This window comes from Stegastes partitus, unplaced genomic scaffold, assembly GCF_000690725.1.
Source record: "Stegastes partitus isolate 25-593 unplaced genomic scaffold, Stegastes_partitus-1.0.2 Scaffold814, whole genome shotgun sequence".
Classification (NCBI taxonomy): domain Eukaryota; kingdom Metazoa; phylum Chordata; class Actinopteri; family Pomacentridae; genus Stegastes; species Stegastes partitus.
The window spans coordinates 14,150-33,118 of record NW_007578545.1 but is presented as its reverse complement, the minus strand read 5'-3'; the positions used below and the strand labels follow the sequence as shown (position 1 = coordinate 33,118).

Sequence of the window (18,969 nt, the reverse complement as noted above, 5' to 3'; positions counted from 1 at the left end):
TTTGCAGTAAAATGCAGAAATACAACAAACATTACATTGTATTCACATGATGGGTCTTACAGTAATATTTTTATGGGTGCTGCCTCATTTTGAAATAAAAACAAAAACAAAAACAAAAACAAAAACTGCAAAGGAAGCCAGAAAAAAAACACATTCCAGCCGACCCAGGGCAGAGGCACATTCACACCTATGGACAACTTACAATTAATTAAACTCAACATGTTTTTGGACCTTGTGGGAGAAAGCTGGAGAACCCACGCTGCATGGGGAGAACATGGAGACTCCTGTAAGTACTTTGAAAGGGAAGAAAACCCCAAAGTCAAATTCCTTGCATGTGTTCACATACTAACTCTGAATGAGGTTTGACACTGGATTTAACAGCACACTGTTCAAAATAGGCAACATAATACAGGCAGATGTGAGTAGCGTGGAGACAAACAACAAACAATAGGGTATGTTATGCTACACTGTCAGAAATATGAGGCAGAGAAAGGGGCAGCTGATCCAAAACCTCACAGAGACTACAAGTAAAATTCACACTTTGTAACAGTTGGTGGCGGTAAAGTTCCAATGTGTTGTTTGATAACCGCCAATAAACCTCAAACTAGACGACGAAGAAGAAGAACTCCTCACTCCCGGAACACTAGCCCGGCTATTGGCTGTATAGTTACATGTCAGCGCTAGTAACTATAGAAAATAGGCGATTTAAAGGTTAATACATACCCATGGGGGGTAAAAACAAACAGCGAACCAAAGGAAATGTGAGGGTAAGTTGCTACCAGTTGCTGTACCACCCAACGTTGAGGTAGCTAACGTTGCTAGCAACAAGCTAATGTAAACTTCAGGTTACCTGCTAACGCAGCGCGTGGCTGATCTGTCTGTCTCTACTGTTATGAACACAACGCATCTGTCGCGCTAACGTTGCTGCTTTTGCTTGTTTATAACCACGCGTTTCTCTCCCGAAACTAGCCGTCCAGCAGTGGCCGAGCTGCTGAGGTACTGACCCGGGAGGGTGGCGTCATCCCGGGCTTCGTGGGCTTCGACTCGGCGGTCACTTCAGAGCTGAGCTACGTGCCAGCTGTCCACGGCGCGGAGGACATAGACAACCTAGTAGATGCTGACTTCCGCCTGGTGCTGAGAAAACTCTCGAAGAGGGATGTTGTCACTAGACTGAAAGTGAGTTTTAACCTCACCTCTAACGTTTAAACGTCTTTGAAAAAGCACCTCACACACACTTCTACTTGATGCCAGTTAAAGACAGTAATATGTCAGTGTACCTCTGTCATCCAGGTCATAGTATTCCTATGAACTTCAGTAAAAAAACAAAAAGAAGAGCTCAAACTGACTGGTGGGGAGTCTCAAATGTATATTGTGTCTACATTGCACCACCAGCTCAGATTGCTAATGGCCCATTATTGACTCACATGCCTTGAAGTATGAATGGCTGTGAAAGTGCCGAGTCAGGGGTGACTCAAGATGCTAATGGTGGTCAGACTTTCAGGGGAGAGATCTCAAAACTATTAGGAGTGCACAGACCTATATATAGACTAAAAGATCTGACTCAGCACGGGATAGCAAGCTCCTTAGGACAAGTTCACCTGCATCTGAAGGACAAGGGACACTCCATCGAGGACAGCACTGTACACATTCTGGACAGAATGTTTTAAGAGAGGAAAGATCAGGTCAACTACAAAAAGCCATCTTTAAACAGAGAACGGAGTGTATGACACCAGTTATTGTTGAAGAAATTTTACTCATAGTCCTCATGTGAAGTTTGCTGTAGTGGGTGTTTATTAGTATTCCGGTATACAGTGGGCTCACCAACACAGAGCATGAGTCTGTGAAGGTGGACCGACCTTGAACATCTGCAGAGTCACACATTTATAGGGTAAGTCAGAGGGTAGGGGGGGCCTGTATGTAAATACAGAGGTGAATAGAGGTAAATTAACATACAGTTGCTAATCAAGTGACCGGAGGTAAGGGGGGCAATGAACCACAGGTGATGAAATTGGGGTCTGGTGACCACACGGGTGGTGGAGTTGGGGTTCTGATAGCATACAGTTGCTAATCAAATGGCAGGAGGTAAGGGGACAATGAACAACAGGGGGTGGAATCGGGTGTCTGTGGCAGGAGGTGGGAAAACACATGACAAAAGGTGATGGGGAAACACATGGCAACAGGGAATGAATTCAGGGGTCTGTGACCATCAAAATAAAAGAAAATAGCTTTCTTCATCATTATCATGAACCTCTTTACCCAGAAAGTTTCACCGCTGTTAACCTCTTGGCTCACCTCTGACCTGACGACTTCACAATGTTGTGGAACCTGGCAGTTTCACAATCTGTCATACTTTGAGGCATGTGAGTTTGGGGTCATGAATGGGTCATTAGCCATGTCAGTATACATCTGGGACTCCCCATCAGTCAGGTAGAACTGAAGAAGCCTCTTGGGTTACTGGTGAAACTCCTTAAAGAACCAACTCCAGTTATTTTCTCTTGAAGCTCTTAGGAGAGTGTCAAACTGTACAAACAAAATCTCTGAGCAATCAAGCACATGTAATACACAAGTGCCAGGTAAATATAAAGCTATCACCAGCTATCACTGGCTATGTTGAAGACGCCCCAGGGTGCTTTTTGGTCCAGGTGTGTTTTGTGATAATGTGAAATCTTCTCAGGCTGTGCAGGACTTTGGGTCCATGTGTCAGGAGCGGGATGCCGAAGAAGTGAAAGGGGTCCTTCCATATTGGCCAAGGATTTACTGCAAAATATCAGTGGTGAGTGATTTTTCTTTCTGCGTTTCATTTCATTTGCGTTTCTTTCATTTTCAGCAATTTTCACATTATTGTTAACATTCCTGAAATACTCCATCTTTAGTATGTAAATAAACATGCAACATTTGCAAACATTTACCATGCTAGATTTTGAACTACCTCATCCTTCCAATCACATAATAGTAAAGCATAAATTCAAAATTTGAAATATCTCAAATAAGAAGCTGCCGAAAACTCCATCAGGTTGACACTTGTACGAGACTTAAAATTGTATGAGTGCTGATTTTGAAGTGTGTCAACATTAGAATTCTGTCTTCATCACCATGTTAGGATCATGATCGCCGCATCAGGGAGGCTACCCAGCAGGCCTTTGAGCAGCTGGTGCTAAAAGTGCGTCGCAGCTTGGCCCCCTTTCTGAAGAGTTTGATGGGCCACTGGATTTTGTCCCAGTGCGACACCTACACACCTGCAGCCTCTGCTGCGAGCCAGGCCTTCCAGGCTGCCTTCTCACCCACCAAACAGCCCGAGGCGCTCAGCTTCTGCAAGGACGAGATCCTTAGTGTGAGTTATAGCGGTGGCTTTAGTGTGGCCAGGGGGGATTTCGTTGTAATCTACTTGAGCTACATTTAACATTTAATTACTGCTTCTATATTCCAGGTACTTCAAGATATTTTGTTAAAGGAAACGGCAGACACACTGAGCGATCCACAGTAAGTGAAGAGTTTAGCCTCTGCGCCCGTCCCTCTCCCTGTGTTGGTTCAGCGATAATATATTTTGTCAAAGTCTTTGCTGATGCGCTGGTTCGCCCTGTTCTCTAGAAGTGTGACAGAGGAAGAGAGAGAAGGCAAATATGTGCGCATGCTGACCAGTTCTCTGTTGGGGGTGAAGAGACTGCTCTCCCTGCTACTGCAGGAAGACAGGGTGGCCCTGGAGCAAAGACTAGCACTTCTTGTTGACTCTGGGAAGTTCTGGAAGTACAGCAAACACAAGAAACCACAGGTACTTGCATTGAATAAGACAGCATAAGTAACTCATGGTCTAGTTTTAGTGTGTATGTCTGTGTGTATATACATAAAATAAACTTCATATATTATATATTCATTGTACAGATGTTAGTGAATTTAGATTTTGATAATTAGTTTTGATTTGAATAGATGTTAAAGGATACTATTCAATCCCAATATATCTGCAGTATGCGTATGGCATAAGCCCACTGTGGCTCATAATAACACCCAGAGTGACGCTGTCAGTTAAGATTGATAAACTATCTGAATTTACCTTCAGCTTTGTTTAGTTTATCTTTAGTGCTCTGCTCTTGTTTATGTGGCTATATTTCCATGTGATGGCAAAATGTTACTCAGAAAGCTTTAAATTCTGCACAGACTGTGAGAATTGCATGTGCTGCGAGATACCACCTAATACACACACGGTGTGTATTAGATGCGTTTGTAAAAATCATTTCAGTAACTACTACAATGTGTTGCTCCACAGGTGAAAGGGGCTTTTTTTGAGATGGTGTGTGCTCTGTGTGAGTTCACTCCAGGGCTGGTCCAAGCTGAAGCAGCACGACTCTGTCCTGCTGTTCTCCTCAGTATTGACGACACAGATCCTGTGGTGCTGCCTCCTGTGTGGGAAGCTGTTCTTCATGTTGTGTCCACAATCCCTGTAAGGTTGAGTTTAAAGGAATACCTCTGTGTTATTACAGTACAGTTAATACATACTGCAAGGAGGAGTAATGTTAGCCATCACTGTAAGAGTCACAAATGTGTAGACGCCTGAGCAAATGCATTTCATTTTTTGTTCTAAATTGCAGCTAATCTTGAAGTTTTTTGTTCACATTTCAGGATTGCTGGACGCATGTGAATGCCAAGAAAGGCTTCTTACCTAAACTTTGGGCTCTATTAAAAGAAGGCGGCAAAGGCATGGCGAAAGCACTCCACCCTAATCTAATGCCGCTTCTCAGCAAACTGCCCCCACAGGCCACTGATCCGAATTTGGATTTCTACACCACCTTCTTCACCTCATTCATACAAGGGTAATTTTATTATGTGCATTTGGTTGGGTTGATAATTTGCCACTATAATTTTATTAATTTCAAGGGAACCACATTGTGAAAACTTGCATGTATTAAATGTTGTAATTTTAGAAAATTCAGTTGGTAAAACATGAATCTGTGTTAATTTTATTCTCTTCTAAGAAAATTAATAGTTTGAATTGATTTTATTTCCTGATGTCAGTGCAATGACATGTTCTGTTGTTGTGCCTGAGTGGTGTTTTGTCTATTTAATTTGACTTTGCATTTATTTTAATCTTTTCAGATATATTAACTGAACGCGATACACTTACTGATCTTGTTATTATTTCTGTGTTCTTACCTACTTTGTAAAGCGTCTTTGAGTGTCTTGAAAAGTGCTACATAAGTATTATAATTTATAATACTTGTATGACTTTGTATAACCTAAATTGTTTGTGTTTTTTTTTTCTCAGTTTGTCCAGTGAGCGTGCAGCAACAAGCCCATCAGAAAGTGCAGTTATAGTGACATCTTTTGTTGAGTGCTTGAGGTACTGCATACTGCAGAATATAGAGGAAGAGGACGACCAGAGGAAAATAAGGACCATGCTTATTTCACAGCAGGTGGGTTCACACAGTCATGCATAGTTTTTCCTTTTTATCCAATCAACTAAAGTCCACATCATCCCTAAATGTTTTTGTTTCTTGTCTTCATGTAGCTTCTACCCCTATTAGAAGAGTCCCTCAGAAGTCCTTCTCTTCAGAATGGTCCTCTTTTCCTTTTGGTCACTGAAATGCTTATTTCCTGGGAGAAGAGGGCAGGTTTACACAGTGAAGGTGAAGCAAATGACAGCAAGGATGTCTTTCAAAGACTTCTCGTAGACTTCTGGGAGGACCTTGGTCTGCTGTTCGTGCGTTATGTTGATGACGAAGAAGCAGATCCGCAGGCTTTAGAAGGGGTGGCATCCTTGCTGCAGGTGAGTTTACTTTTTGTTTTAGACGTATTCCCCACTGCAATTTTCTGTTTTGACACTAAGAATACAACAGATCAATGTGGCTGTCAGAGCAGGTTATGTCTTTACAAGTGGCCAAAATGCAACACTTAAATAAATCTTTTCTCTTGTGTTTCTCCAGGTGATGCGTTACCCTGAGAGAGTAAACAGAAAGCACGTCCACAAGAAGAAATCTGTCAGGATGTGTTTCTCTAAGCCAGAAGACAATGAGAAAACTGGAGTTGAGGGGGATGGTGTTGAGGAGCTTGTGCAGACAGTGTCAGAGCTTGTTAATGAGAAGGCATTTGGTTCCCTACAGACCCAGCATTTTGAAGATGTAGTGTGCCAGCTGGCACAGCTGTGCCTGGTGCATGTGAATGAGAAAAACTCAGAGAGACATCTTGTTTTCCTCTCCCTTCTCCTGCGGTCTTTCCACACACCCAGGGTCTTCAGTGTAAGTCCTATAACTGCACATGACTCTATTTTAATGCCACTTGTCTTTTTCTGTGGAAAACAGATTCAGTGGTTCTGATTAACAAATTTGCATTGCTAGCAATATGATTACTATGTTTAGAAAACTGTCTTAAAATTGAAAACACCGGTATGGAAAGTATTATGTTTTTACCAACTCTTTAAATTTCCTGCTTTTTTCTACATGAACTGTGCTTGTCTTAGACCTTGGTTGAAGTGGATGATAAAATAACAAAGGACGATAAGCAGAGGGACGAGCTGAAAAATCCAGCGATGCAGTTCTTGCTGGAGCGGGTGGTGGTGTGGCTGGCAGAGAAGGGACGCAAAGACACTGAACACCTGGTGGAGATGGTCTTCAGCTCACTCTACTGCTGCAGCAGGCAGGAGACCACACGCAACCTCAACCACATCACAACGGTAAAATAAGATGCAGACGTCATAACGTGAATTGATACTGATTTTTTGAAAAGTCAGCGTGGTTCTTCATTTGTTGTAGATGGAACTTGTGTTTCTTTACTGACATCCACACTCTTGTTTTCTAGATGGATTTACAGTGGGGAATTATCCTCCAAATTATACAGAGGGTACGTGCCATTTATTTATAGATTTTTTTTTGTGTGCGTTTCCTTCTTATAGATCAAATTTACACTGTTAGAAATGTCTGTACTACTCTGCTGTCTGTCCTGTCAGGCGTGTACGGAACCTGAGACACTTCAGAGCTGTAGTGATTGGCTGAAAGGGTCAGTTCTGGGTGAACAACTCCTGGGATTGACTGAGGAACTGTGCAAGGTGGGGAGCAGCTCTCGCGGTTCCACCTCCTCTATAAGCAGCCATGGTTGGACACTTATAAGCCTGGTTCTCTCTCAGCGCCACAACAAAGGTGAACACAAACATAACATAATTTTTGCCGAAAGTTCCTTTTTGTTTTCTAAATTCACAACGTATGTGTTTTTTCTTATCAGTCACTAAACTATGTAACCATTGTTTTGATTTGTTGTCCATGTGCAGAGTCTTTGATAGGAGAGGTGTACATGGAGAAGATCTTAGAGAAGCTCCACGCCACTTTATCTGAGACAAAGAGTCTGTCAGATGCAGGCAACATGGAGCCGCTCATTTCCTTTATCTGCGATGTGGCCTCCACTTTCTTTTCTTCTGTGCAAGACTGTCTTCTACTCGTCTCTGCTGAGGAGCTGTTGCTCACCATCTTCCAGCTCACTGCTCAAGATCAAACACACACTCACATATCTGGTGGGTAGGCACACAGTGCAACAACATATATACTTGGAAGGTATGATAAATAACACAGTTTTGTTCATATTGCTTCAAAAGACTCACTTTTAGATAAACTGAAGAAAGTGTGTGTAGCTGGAGTCCAGTCATTGGTCCAACACTGTGATCACGAGGTCTCAGAGGGCGGCTTCCTGCACAGTGCGGCTGTTTGGGTGACGAAGCAACTTCTCACCGTCTCTCTGGACCTTAAAGGGTAACCAAACGTGTCTTAGTTTTTAAAAACTTGTTGTTTTGTTTGTAATTATTGTTCATTGTGTCTCAATTAATACAAGCACATTTTAAGAATCTTCCAATGCTTTGTTGTAGTTCTACTTAAGTCTTCTGTGTTTTTTAGTTTACAGGTTCTAGTTCTGGCTGTACAAAGTCTAGTGGAGACAATCATCTCTGTCTGTGATCAAGCCTCGCCCATCCTCATCCAGTTCTTTACCCTCTTGATGCCTAGCCAGACAGAATGGACAAGAATCAGGCAGGCTTTACCTCCTCAGGTAAGCAAGTCAATACAATATCTTTACTGTTGGAAAACTCAGGCACTAACATACAATTGTTATGGAGAACTTGCTATGAAAGGACTCTGCTTTAATAAATGCTGCACACCAGACATTTGAAATTGATGTACTGTGTTTGCGCCTTTATTCTGTCTTCTTCAGTGGATCAAAACTCCTTTACTCTCCAGCCGTCACAGAGGAGTCTGTGAAAACGCCTCCATGGACATCTGGAGGTTTAAGGAGTCGAACAAGCTGCCGGCCCACCTATGTGCCTGTGCCCTCCTGGGGAAGGTGGCCCAGACTGCTGCGCTCATACCTCGTGACCAAAAGGATGCAGAGTGTCCTTCATCTCTACCAGACCTAAAGTACACAGGTACACACATGGGACAGAACTATATTTGTCTCTTAACTTTGTATTTTTGACTTTTTTCTATATGTGTGTGTGTGTACTTGAAAGTCATGCCGTTTCTCTCAACAGTCTACAATGCTGTTTAACTTGTTCAGTTTCAGAATTGCTTTATGCGCTGCAATGGTGTAAGGAAGTAAAATACAACCCTGCAGCAGTTTCTGCCTATCACACCCTGCTGACTGACTGGGGGCTGTCAGACGGACTCCACAGCCAGGTTCCAATGAAAACCCTTCTCGAGACACTCTATTCATGGTGAGGTTCACTCATTAACTTATAACAAAGAAGAGATTAATTTGGTACTTGGCAGAGCATGTGCAAATGAGCACATTAATAACTTCATAATCAGAGCTTTTAGTTGTCTAGAATTGTGGAGACACATGGAAAAAAAAAATTGGACTATGCAATATCTGGTAATAACTAAAAGGTAGTTAATGACAAAAAAATGGAAAATATAAATGAAAGAATTAAATTGCCACATTCTAAAGAAACGCCTTATCAACAGCTTTCATTTTGTGGGCCATAATTTACAACAATATTCGCTGACTAAATTGTGTATTTTTTGTTACCCTTTAGGTCAGTGACAGATGGAGGTCTATGGTCTCTGACTCTAGAAAACTACATCCACACCAACAACTTGGCAGATGCTCACAGAGCAGCTGTGAGGAAGCTTTATGGGAGTGCAAACAGGTAATTTATTAGTTGAAGTCATTTAAATGCATAGGCTTTTCCATTCAAAGCTGTTATGTGACCACTCTTGCCATTGTACCTGTATTGTATACTGAAAATGATCTGTGTTCGACCAGTTTGTTTCCAGTGTCTCAAAGCAAACTGAGCACGCTCCAGGTGCTCTGCCCCTTCATGACACAAGAAGACAGAGAGACTCTTGTAGCTCTGGCCACTGCCGGATTAATCAACTGGCAAGAGAATGAAGGTGAGAATAGCTACGTAAGCACACACATATACAGTAACGCAAATGCATTCATGAGCATTTCGGACTTGAATAAGCAAATAATTTTGGGGTGTGTGTTGCAGATGTGTATGGATGTCTGGCTGTGCTGCTGTGCTGTCTAAAATCCAACACGCAAATGGAGGAGGAGGTTGTGCTGGCTATCCTCGCTACTTTGATGGAATGGAGGATCACCAAAGAGGACTGGTTCCTCTTTAGCAGGTAATGTAATGTGTATCTCTTGCAACACTTTTAACTTTGTATACAATGGGCTTTTTTATGTACAGATAAACCTACATTTGTCATTTTTTAATATATTTCAGTGACCTCTCAAAAGTAACTGCGGAACAGCTGAACCTTAGTGTGGAGTTGATGCGTTTCCTGTCCTGGCTGGTGACTCATTGTCCGACAGTTCTTGGGGGAAGCCAGTGGGACTTTTTGCTCTGCTGTATGTTAGCCTGGTTGGAGGTGAGACATAGCTGACACATACTCTGTTTTGTGGCTTTGAGGTCAGAGGCCAGACACAGCTACAGATTGGTGGATGGATGCTTGCTGTCCTGGGGTTGTTGAATGCTTTTGTTTAAGGTGTTGGAGTCCTTGCTATGCCCCCATTCCCCCCCGTAAAACAACATTTTGTAGTTCTTTAATCATACGCTTTCAACAGCATTATAATTTCAGATCCATTCTATTGTTCCTGACAATCTTTGACTTGATGTGCTTGCTTCCAATCTCAGACTACCAGTGAGAACGTGAACTGTCTGTGGAACCCATGGGTGCAGCTGTTTGCATGTGAAAACGCCGCACTGATCGTGAAGCTGAACCAGTTCTTCACATCAACTGTGTTAGATTTGAGGGAAAAGCTGCCCCAAGAACTGCCTGGTGAATGGACTGACTTCTTCGAAGAGGGAATCTATAACCTGCTGTTGCCTTTGCCTGTCAAGATCACAGGTGCGTATGTGTTTTACTTTTGAACATTTTGAACATTGTGATCTCTGGGAAGCAAGTCTGCTGTGAAACGTTGAGCACCAAAACTTTGCTAATTGTTTTCTATTTAGCATGTCATTAGATGATGTTCATCCTCCGCAAATCTTATCAGTACATTTCCGATTAAAAGGTGAAATCTTAGTGATTTACAATGTTGATGTAATTCCTTGCAATTGCCCCCCTTTTCTCAGGGAAATTGTGGAAAGAAGATGATGTCTCATTTATTTTTTAATTTTAATTGGAATTAATTGGAAAGCCATACGAACATATGGTCAAGAAAGCTAACCAAATGATACACTAAATTTAGTCACAAGGCATAACTCTCCCTGAAGGCATCTTATTTAGAGCAGATCCCTGTTGCTCTTTCTGTCCAGATAAACCCACTGGCACATTTATCCACATCGCCTGGGACTGCCCAGAGGTTAAATACTTCTGAAGTGTTTCTGTAGCTCTTTCCACTGCGCTGGGAAGACTGATCCCTGTTTTGCTGAAAGAGCTACTTCTCAGTGATACCGTAGCATTCCACTTAAACACAAAACGCAGACGCTTTCTAGCCGGTCTCACCACATCGAAAAGGATGTCGGTGTTGTTGTTGGAAGACACAAGGTTCTTTATATACTGCCTGAGCTCTCCTGTGCGAGGTTATAACTCGCAAAACCCCAGAATATTACTTGTTAGGTAGAGTTGATAAAAAGAATCAAAACCCACTTGACAAAGCATGAATCCCTGTTTTTGTATGAGATGTGTATACTCAGGTCATTGGAGTTCATACGTTTTATTTCTCCATTTTCTTCATTTTTTCTCTTCTAGTTGTGGAAGGTTATTTTAAACTTTTTAAACTGAAAACAAATTTATCTCTAATGTTTATCAGCATGACTAAACAGCTGTTGGACCAATGTAACATGATTTACAGAGTATGTACTTGATTCCCCCCCCAACCTTTCAAGACTTGAAGGTAGCTTGACACAACTTGACCACAACTAACCATAAAGCATTTCACTAGATGATATGACAGTTACTTATTTATGAAATCTTATGCAAGTACTATATGTGGCAGTCCTGATTTCATATGCCATAAACCTTTTTGCTGTCTTAACTCAGATGCCTTCACTGAACCAGATGACCAGCTGTTCCCGTTGGCGGTACTTCAGTCAATTGGTGTGGCTCTGACATATGTGCCTGAACAGCAGCTAAACCCAAACTCCCTGCCACCACGGTTCATAGCGGACCAAAAGACAAACCTGCCAGCATCACTTCAGACCCTCCTCAACACTTTTTGCCCTCTGCTGCTGTTTAAAGCTCGGCCTCTGCAGATCGCTGTCTACCACGTGTTGGAAAAGTAAGGATTTTGTTTAATGATGTTTACCAGTGGGTTTGAATTCACTAAAGTGTCTGCCGTAGCACTGTCATAGTTTTAAGTGTTATACCTGAGATCTTAAGGGCCCTGTAGGGCTGTGGCACAGACACATCCCTGCTCAAGGCATGATATAAAACAAGAAAAATACTTATTGTGTACTTGCTTGTTGTTAATTCAGAGTCATGCCCCAGCTGCCCGAGTGTGACGGAGAAGGCGACAGCAATAAGTCCGATGATGATAGAGATGAGCCATGTCTGTAAGTCAGTTGTGGAGATCAAAATATTGTGGGTTTTACACATATGTCAAGGTTGAAGTAGTGCTTTTAAATTGTTCTAACAGTCATATATTTGTGCTCAGTTCACCTCCAGCTGCTCTGATGGCCATCCTGTCAACCTGTGAGGAGCTGTGTGATAATATCTTGGCGGGTGTTCAAGTGGGAGAGTTTGCAGTCGTCCAGCCTCTCAGTGTGGAGTACTCCTGCATCCTGGGTTACCTGCTGACTTGGAAGCTGCTTCTCACTTTTTTCAAATCCTCACCCTCCCATGTGAGTCAAGATAAGTCCTAGCAGATGTAAAAGTTATGAAGTGAAGATGGGTGATATTGATGTTAAGGCATTTTCACAGTACTGACTGCTCCTCTGGTTTTATTTCTAGCTGCGTGCCCATTATGCCCAGTATCTTAAGAGAAACTGCTCCCTAAACAAGCTTCTCCTCCACCTCTTCAAACTGATGCCTGAGAACCCTGTCTACCCCAGCCATGGGTCAGAGACGAGAGAGGCCAAAACCTTCTTTACAGAGGGCCTGTTTCTGGCTGTTGACAGTAAGCAAAGCACACACACACACCTACACAGTGTCTGTACTGTGAAATGTAAACAAGCTTAAACCCTTCTGTGTTTATTGCCTGCAGAGACTGATGGTGTTGAGTGGGAGCTCCCTCACCTGGCTTGCATTGTGTACTACAGCACAGTGAAGGACCTGCCCGCCATGGTGCGGCTGTGGTGGAACAGCCAGGAGAAGAGAGTGAGCGCAGCTGTGGAGAAGTTCACTATAAAATACGTCAGTCCTGTTCTCTCAGCCCAAGAGATCTCTTCAGTCCACAACAGCACTCAGATGTTTGACAGCATGACTGTAAGTTGGCAAACCGATGTTCTGTTTGTATCGAAAGATGCAGTGTTTGCTAGTTTTAGGTTAATCAATAGGTAGCTCCTGCTGTAAAGCAGTCATTTTAAAAAAAATTTAAGACATTAGAGCTGTCAGATTTACTCGAAGCAGGCAAATCTGTCATGTTATAATGGAAGATGGTGGATTAAGCTGTCTGGCAAAGTCTTATTTCTGAAGGACATAATTTACTTTAAGGGCTGCAATTTCATAATAATGAACTGACAAAGCAATGGCTGCAATTTCAAAGTTTCCATTGTTCTTGACTTTGGCACAAGAGAAGTAAAATGCAAAGTGAAGGTTTCTTCATTTGGAGGCGTTTTGGCAGTAGCACATGTTTTGAATGTCTTGTGTGTTAAATTACATAGCATCATTTAACTCAGAGTTTCTGGCAACATTGCTACAGTTTACAGCCCAGATGTTCAACTTCTCTGCACAGGCTGTCAAGCCTTTTAGTTTTGCATTTTTGTTCAACAAATACTCTCATTTCCCTCACACTGAATGTGTTGCAATTATTTCAAACTTGCAGACACTTTTCTCTTAGCCGGTGGTAAAACGCTAATGGGGGAATAATAAACATGTAAGCTGAACAAATCCTGTGGTGCAACACCTGCCTCACATTTGTAATATAATGATGCAGTAACAATCGTAAAATCTGTAAATAGAAATAAATGAAATCTCATTTGAGGATAATGCATTCAGTTCATCAAGCTGGATAATTTGACTGAAAGACCCCCAATGACAACAGTGAACTTATTTATTTACTTTTTTGCCCCAGGTCAAGGCCCGCTCAGCAGCACGGGAGGTCATTGCTACCTATTCTGTGGATGATATCTTCATCGAGTTGGTGATTCAGCTCCCACAGAGCTACCCTCTAGGCTCTATCACTGTAGAGAGTGGGAGGCGTGTGGGTGTTGCTGTACAGCAGTGGAGGAACTGGATGCTGCAGCTGAGCACCTACCTCACACATCAGGTAGAAACACAACAGTGGATATAAATGCAAGAAGTTGGTGTAGTAGCTAGGGACTGCACTTCAATCCTAAGGCCGTTCTCACACTACAGGAGTTTTCAAATCCTAACAGAATTTGAAATGGGGTTGCATCATACATATAAGGAGAAACTTCACAGAAAGTCTTCTCTCTAATCTCAGTCATGCACACGGTACAAGATTTGAAAATAATGGCGTATCACACACTACAGGGTATCATTAAGATTATCGTGCCAGAGGGAGCAATCAGGGAGCAGTGCGTCACCTGAGGTGATCTCATGGGGAAGCAGATGTAAACAAAATAGACTGTGGTGCAACAACCTGCTGGAACACTAATAACACTTTGCAGTGAGGAAAAAAAAAACAGAAGGCTAAACAAGTCTGGATGTGAAAATGGTTGCAAAGATGAGGTCAACAGAAGTTTATTCTTCAGCAAGGAAAAGATTTTAACTATCAGTTTTAATATCTGTAGCTAACGTTAGCCTCAGGGGCTAGGCTGTTTAGTGTTGCTTGGCAACAGTGTCCACTGGTCTAGGCGCTAGCGGGATCATCTTAACCATCTTGGTAAATATCAAACATTTTTAATATTGATAGTGACAGCCCCGTTGAGTTTGAAAGCAGTTTGGGAGGTTTAACACTAAATCTGTAAGCACTAACATATTACCGAAAAAATCTGTGCCGAACAATAGTTCAGACCAAAGTCCCAAACCAGATTGTTGAGAGGGGTGAAACGGTTAAATCAGCTCCAAACTGCTATAGTCTGAGACTGGCCTCAAAGCAATATAGGCTGAGAGGGCTGTGAAGCTACTTTCTTTTTAGGGATCAGCAAAGACAAAGAAGATGAAACCGCTGAGAAAATGTAATTGTGTGTTTTGTGCTCAGAATGGCAGTATAATGGAGGGCCTGGCTCTGTGGAAGAACAATGTGGATAAGCGTTTTGAGGGAATAGAGGACTGTATGATCTGCTTCTCAGTTATACATGGCTCCAACTACTCCCTGCCCAAGAAGGCTTGCCGCACCTGCAAAAAGAAATTCCACTCAGCATGTTTGGTGAGAGATGCAAATACGTGATCATCAGATGTTACAACTAATTACAATGACGTATATATATATATACACTGAGCATATTTTTTTGATTAATAACGTCATCACACAGAGTTATTTATTTTTTTCTCTGCTTCCCACAGTACAAATGGTTCACTTCCAGCAACAAGTCCACCTGCCCACTCTGCAGAGAAACCTTCTTTTAACATACAGTCTGTCAACCTTGGCTGGAAGCATGATGGTTCATTAATCAACCAGGACTGGATCAGCTGTGATTACATGACAAAGGTTCTTACAAAATCTCATCTATGTTAAAGTCCAATTTATAAGATGACTGAAATGAAATGAAATACATTGTTTTTGTTCAAAAAATCTTGTGTAAATCTGAACTGAAGTACAAGAAAATCTTTGATTGTTACGATTTCACAAGATTGCAATTTGACTTCACATCATGTTAAATTGTTGGTTGATAAGCTCCCAGTTGGTTGTTTATAGCTGTGCTTTACTTTTCTGTATATACCCAGCATCAGTAGCTCCCTGCTGCTGTTTTTTCTGTTTCTATCTTCTTTTTTTAAGCTTAATTTTTAAAAGGAAGCTGATTCGCCAAGTTGAGCAACTTCAGCTGGTCATGTGCCTCAGTCTTATGGAGGCACCTGTTGAAATGAGCAATTTCCCAAATTACAAAAACAGATGGGTGATTAAACTTTCGCCAATATTTCCTAATATTTAGGAGTGGTAAGAAATTCTGTCTGATTAGTGACATGCATTTCAACTATGAAAAGCAGGAAAGAGAACTTCTTTAGGGAGTTTTCTAATGTCAAAACGCCTGTATTCACATATCAAAAGGCAATGGCATGTGTCCTTCTCTGTGCCTGCATACAGCTGTAAACATTGTTGGAAAGTAAATAAAATTCAACTTGATGGATATTATTAACGGATGAAACCTCTTTGATTCAGCACAGCATGGGTTAACAAGACGTTTAGAAAAAGCGAAAGCTGCATTTCAAACACAAAACATACTTATAAAAGAAATATTTGTCACTGGAATGTGTACTTGAACCTTCTTGCTTGCTGATCAGACTTGAGGACGATGCACAATGTGTACATTTTTCAGACGACAGAGTAGTACAATACAGAACAGTGCAGGGATTTAGAAATGTGGCACAAAGACTGCCCTTGCATATTTTTACTACTTCGTGCATGCACTGACTTTTACTCTTGAATCCCCAACGTGTCCCAGGTGTATTGTTACACTCATAATCCATTAAATCCCTTTGCTGAAGCCAGTTTCCTGTATGTGTTAGTGACAATCATTACCAAGGAAAACGTGGCTTTCAGATCTAACTATAAAGATTCAATGATTACAAAGAAAACAAACTGAAGACATGTATAGATACATTGAAGGTTAAAACTATGGGGACTTAACACATTTCTTCAAGATTTCAGTCACTACATATCTTTATTCAAAGTCAACCGAAATGAATCTCAATTGCTTTCATGAACTGTTACGTTAACCTGAGCCTCCAATTACAGTTATATAGTATTTCCATACACGTATTACTGTAAGTAACCTGTGCTAGTTTCCAAGAAAAGACTGTAATTAGCCTCAGCCTGTGACTGCTGCACCAGTCTCCCAAGCTCATTTATCTTGGGTCCACCTCCTCCTCATGTTGAATAATTTATCTGTTTAATGGAGGCTTGCTCTCATCACAGTTGTTCCTATGGAATTAATTATGACAGATTAAGCATGATCAATGAATTAATCCCTATCATTTGGTCTGCTGTCTATGTGTGTGTGCAAGCATGTGTGCATTTGTAATTCATTACTGCGGTCAAAATTTATCAATACATACAGCCAGCATCCATCATCATCTGCCCTTGACCTTTTTAATAGCCATTGATCTGTTTGCCAGGCATAAATATTTATACTGATCCCCCCCTCTCTCACAAGTTTTGACAGGAACACTCACACCAACAGCCTCAAATCTTATTGCTCATTATCTGCTTGATTAAGCAGTGGTGCAAATGTTATGAACTACAGTACAGTCCTGTGTGCTGCTTGTTCTTTACATAATATAGGTCAATCCTTGCCACAAGGTGGCAGTATTATCACAAAGACTGGTTGACCGTCCACCAGTTAAAACTACTATTTGAGGAAATGTGTACATATTAACCTGAAAGAAAAGGGATTACTGTTCTGGACTATCTTGGGAGATTGAATTACAAGGACAAGGACCACATTTTATAGTGAAATTTTCTGTCTTGTGCTTTTCAGACAAATAGTTTTTCCACTTCATCCAAATCATTAATATGGAATTTACAAAGGGAATTAGCAATGGATCCCAAAGGGATTATTACCGTACCATCTTTAATTACACAAAGTGAACTTGATGAATATATTCAATCACAATATTCAGAACGATCAGACATGAAAATTGGAGATCAAGGTTAAATGTTGCCAACATATGGAAGCTTTAAACAAAGAGGAACAATAGATGCCACATGTGTCTTCTTTCCTCACACTGAAAATGCTTAAGATACCATCCATCCATTTACCATTTTCTTACACTGACCCACTTGCATCAAGCTGCTGTACTAGCACAAGCTAATTAGCAACCACCCTGTCAACAACCAGTCAGTTCGCTGGCCTTACTGGCCTCCGAGCCTGATTGGTGCAGACTTGGTTACTTCATAATTAGCCAGGCCTAGTTAGCTCTCATTTAGCTCTCCCTGACCCATTTGAGAGCCTATTAGCATTCCGAACCATTTGTAAGAGGCTGGTCCCACCCTAGTCACGCCACTCCGCAACACTGCAGACAACCGCTCGGCTCCAGTAAATGGCTTTGAATTAGTCTAGTGTACTGCATGCGTGTTTGTGCATCTGTGTGCTACGTGCATGTACAAGCACATGTGCCTGTCACTATGACTTGGCTGATATTAGTTCTGTTTAAATGAATCCCACACAGTCGTTTTTTTCCCCCCCTCCTCTGTGTAAACTGGTCTCCCTCACCTCCTCCCTCTGTCTCTTTACCTCTCTGCCATGTCCTCCATCATATAGCAAATTGTATGAAATAACACACAGCACACAGTCAATATCTGAATTTGAATGTCATCCTGGGAATTTATCGGGTTCATTTATCCTAAACTAAAGCAGGGGAACTTTATAATCGGAGCCATTTCCTCAACTGCGTTTGACTCATATTCAAAATGATCAATTTTATTAACATTTGCTGTTTTCGTATGATGACGGTAATAAACAATCATTATTGACCTTAGTCTACTGGCTGCCAGACATGCATTTGTATTAGTCATTATGGCTGGAAAAAAGCCGCCTGGTCTGCCACAGTTTAAATCTACTGTTATTACTCTGTCATCACGTACAGGCCTTTTATAGTTTTCTATTACTGCTGCCGTGTTACAGCAGCAGTGGAGGACACCAAAGACCTGGAGACTGAATGTGTTGTTTTCAAAAGACTGTGCATGAGATTCTGAACCACAGTGAATAGATTTACACGTAACATTTTATATTTTAAGCCTTAGCTCATGGAAAAGAGCAATAAGGTGAAGAAAAGAAAAACCATCATGCGACATATCATGCTGTCAGTGGTAGCAGTAAGAATAAACATTGTAAGGTCTAAAACTATATTTAGAAATGGTTTCAGCAGTCATGTGCACACGTTCTATTTAAATGACTATTAATAATACATGTTTGATCGTTCTTTCTATGATAAAAACACAATAACAGCAAAGAGGGCAAACATTTTTAAAGGTGCATTTTAAAACCCAAGTAACCAACCCTTTCCCATGAGGACTCTTACTCTCAAGTATTCTGAAGCGCTGCCCAAGTTCACAGTCAAGCGCTAGCAGTCTGCCAACAAACAAAACTGGCTGTATACTTTGTCCTACCAGAAAACCCTCTGCATGTAGCTTCAGTCAACCAACTCCAAAGTGGAGCCCCAGTCCACACGAAAATAACAGCACATGAGAACTGTAGAAAGGAATCTGAGCATGACCACATCCTTTTAGATGCAACTAGGACAAATGCACCAATGGTACCTCCTGAAT

The 18,969-nt window shown here is 41.5% G+C and overlaps 1 protein-coding gene across 1 annotated transcript; it reads left to right on the top strand.

Annotated features, from left to right (window-relative positions):
* Positions 1-626: 626 nt before the first annotated feature.
* Positions 627-16,186, top strand: ltn1 (listerin E3 ubiquitin protein ligase 1). Its single transcript, XM_008292479.1, has 32 exons — positions 627-767; positions 970-1,176; positions 2,675-2,773; positions 3,101-3,331; positions 3,428-3,480; positions 3,589-3,769; positions 4,262-4,435; positions 4,615-4,805; positions 5,258-5,405; positions 5,501-5,758; positions 5,916-6,227; positions 6,449-6,661; positions 6,787-6,828; positions 6,935-7,124; positions 7,253-7,492; positions 7,574-7,727; positions 7,869-8,019; positions 8,182-8,392; positions 8,524-8,680; positions 9,002-9,115; positions 9,232-9,359; positions 9,461-9,596; positions 9,698-9,842; positions 10,109-10,322; positions 11,460-11,697; positions 11,894-11,971; positions 12,073-12,259; positions 12,369-12,534; positions 12,622-12,842; positions 13,651-13,845; positions 14,743-14,910; positions 15,048-16,186. Exons 1-32 carry the CDS (start codon positions 726-728, stop codon positions 15,108-15,110), a joined length of 5,307 nt encoding a protein of 1,768 aa, XP_008290701.1. The 5' UTR covers positions 627-725; the 3' UTR covers positions 15,111-16,186.
* Positions 16,187-18,969: the final 2,783 nt, after the last annotated feature.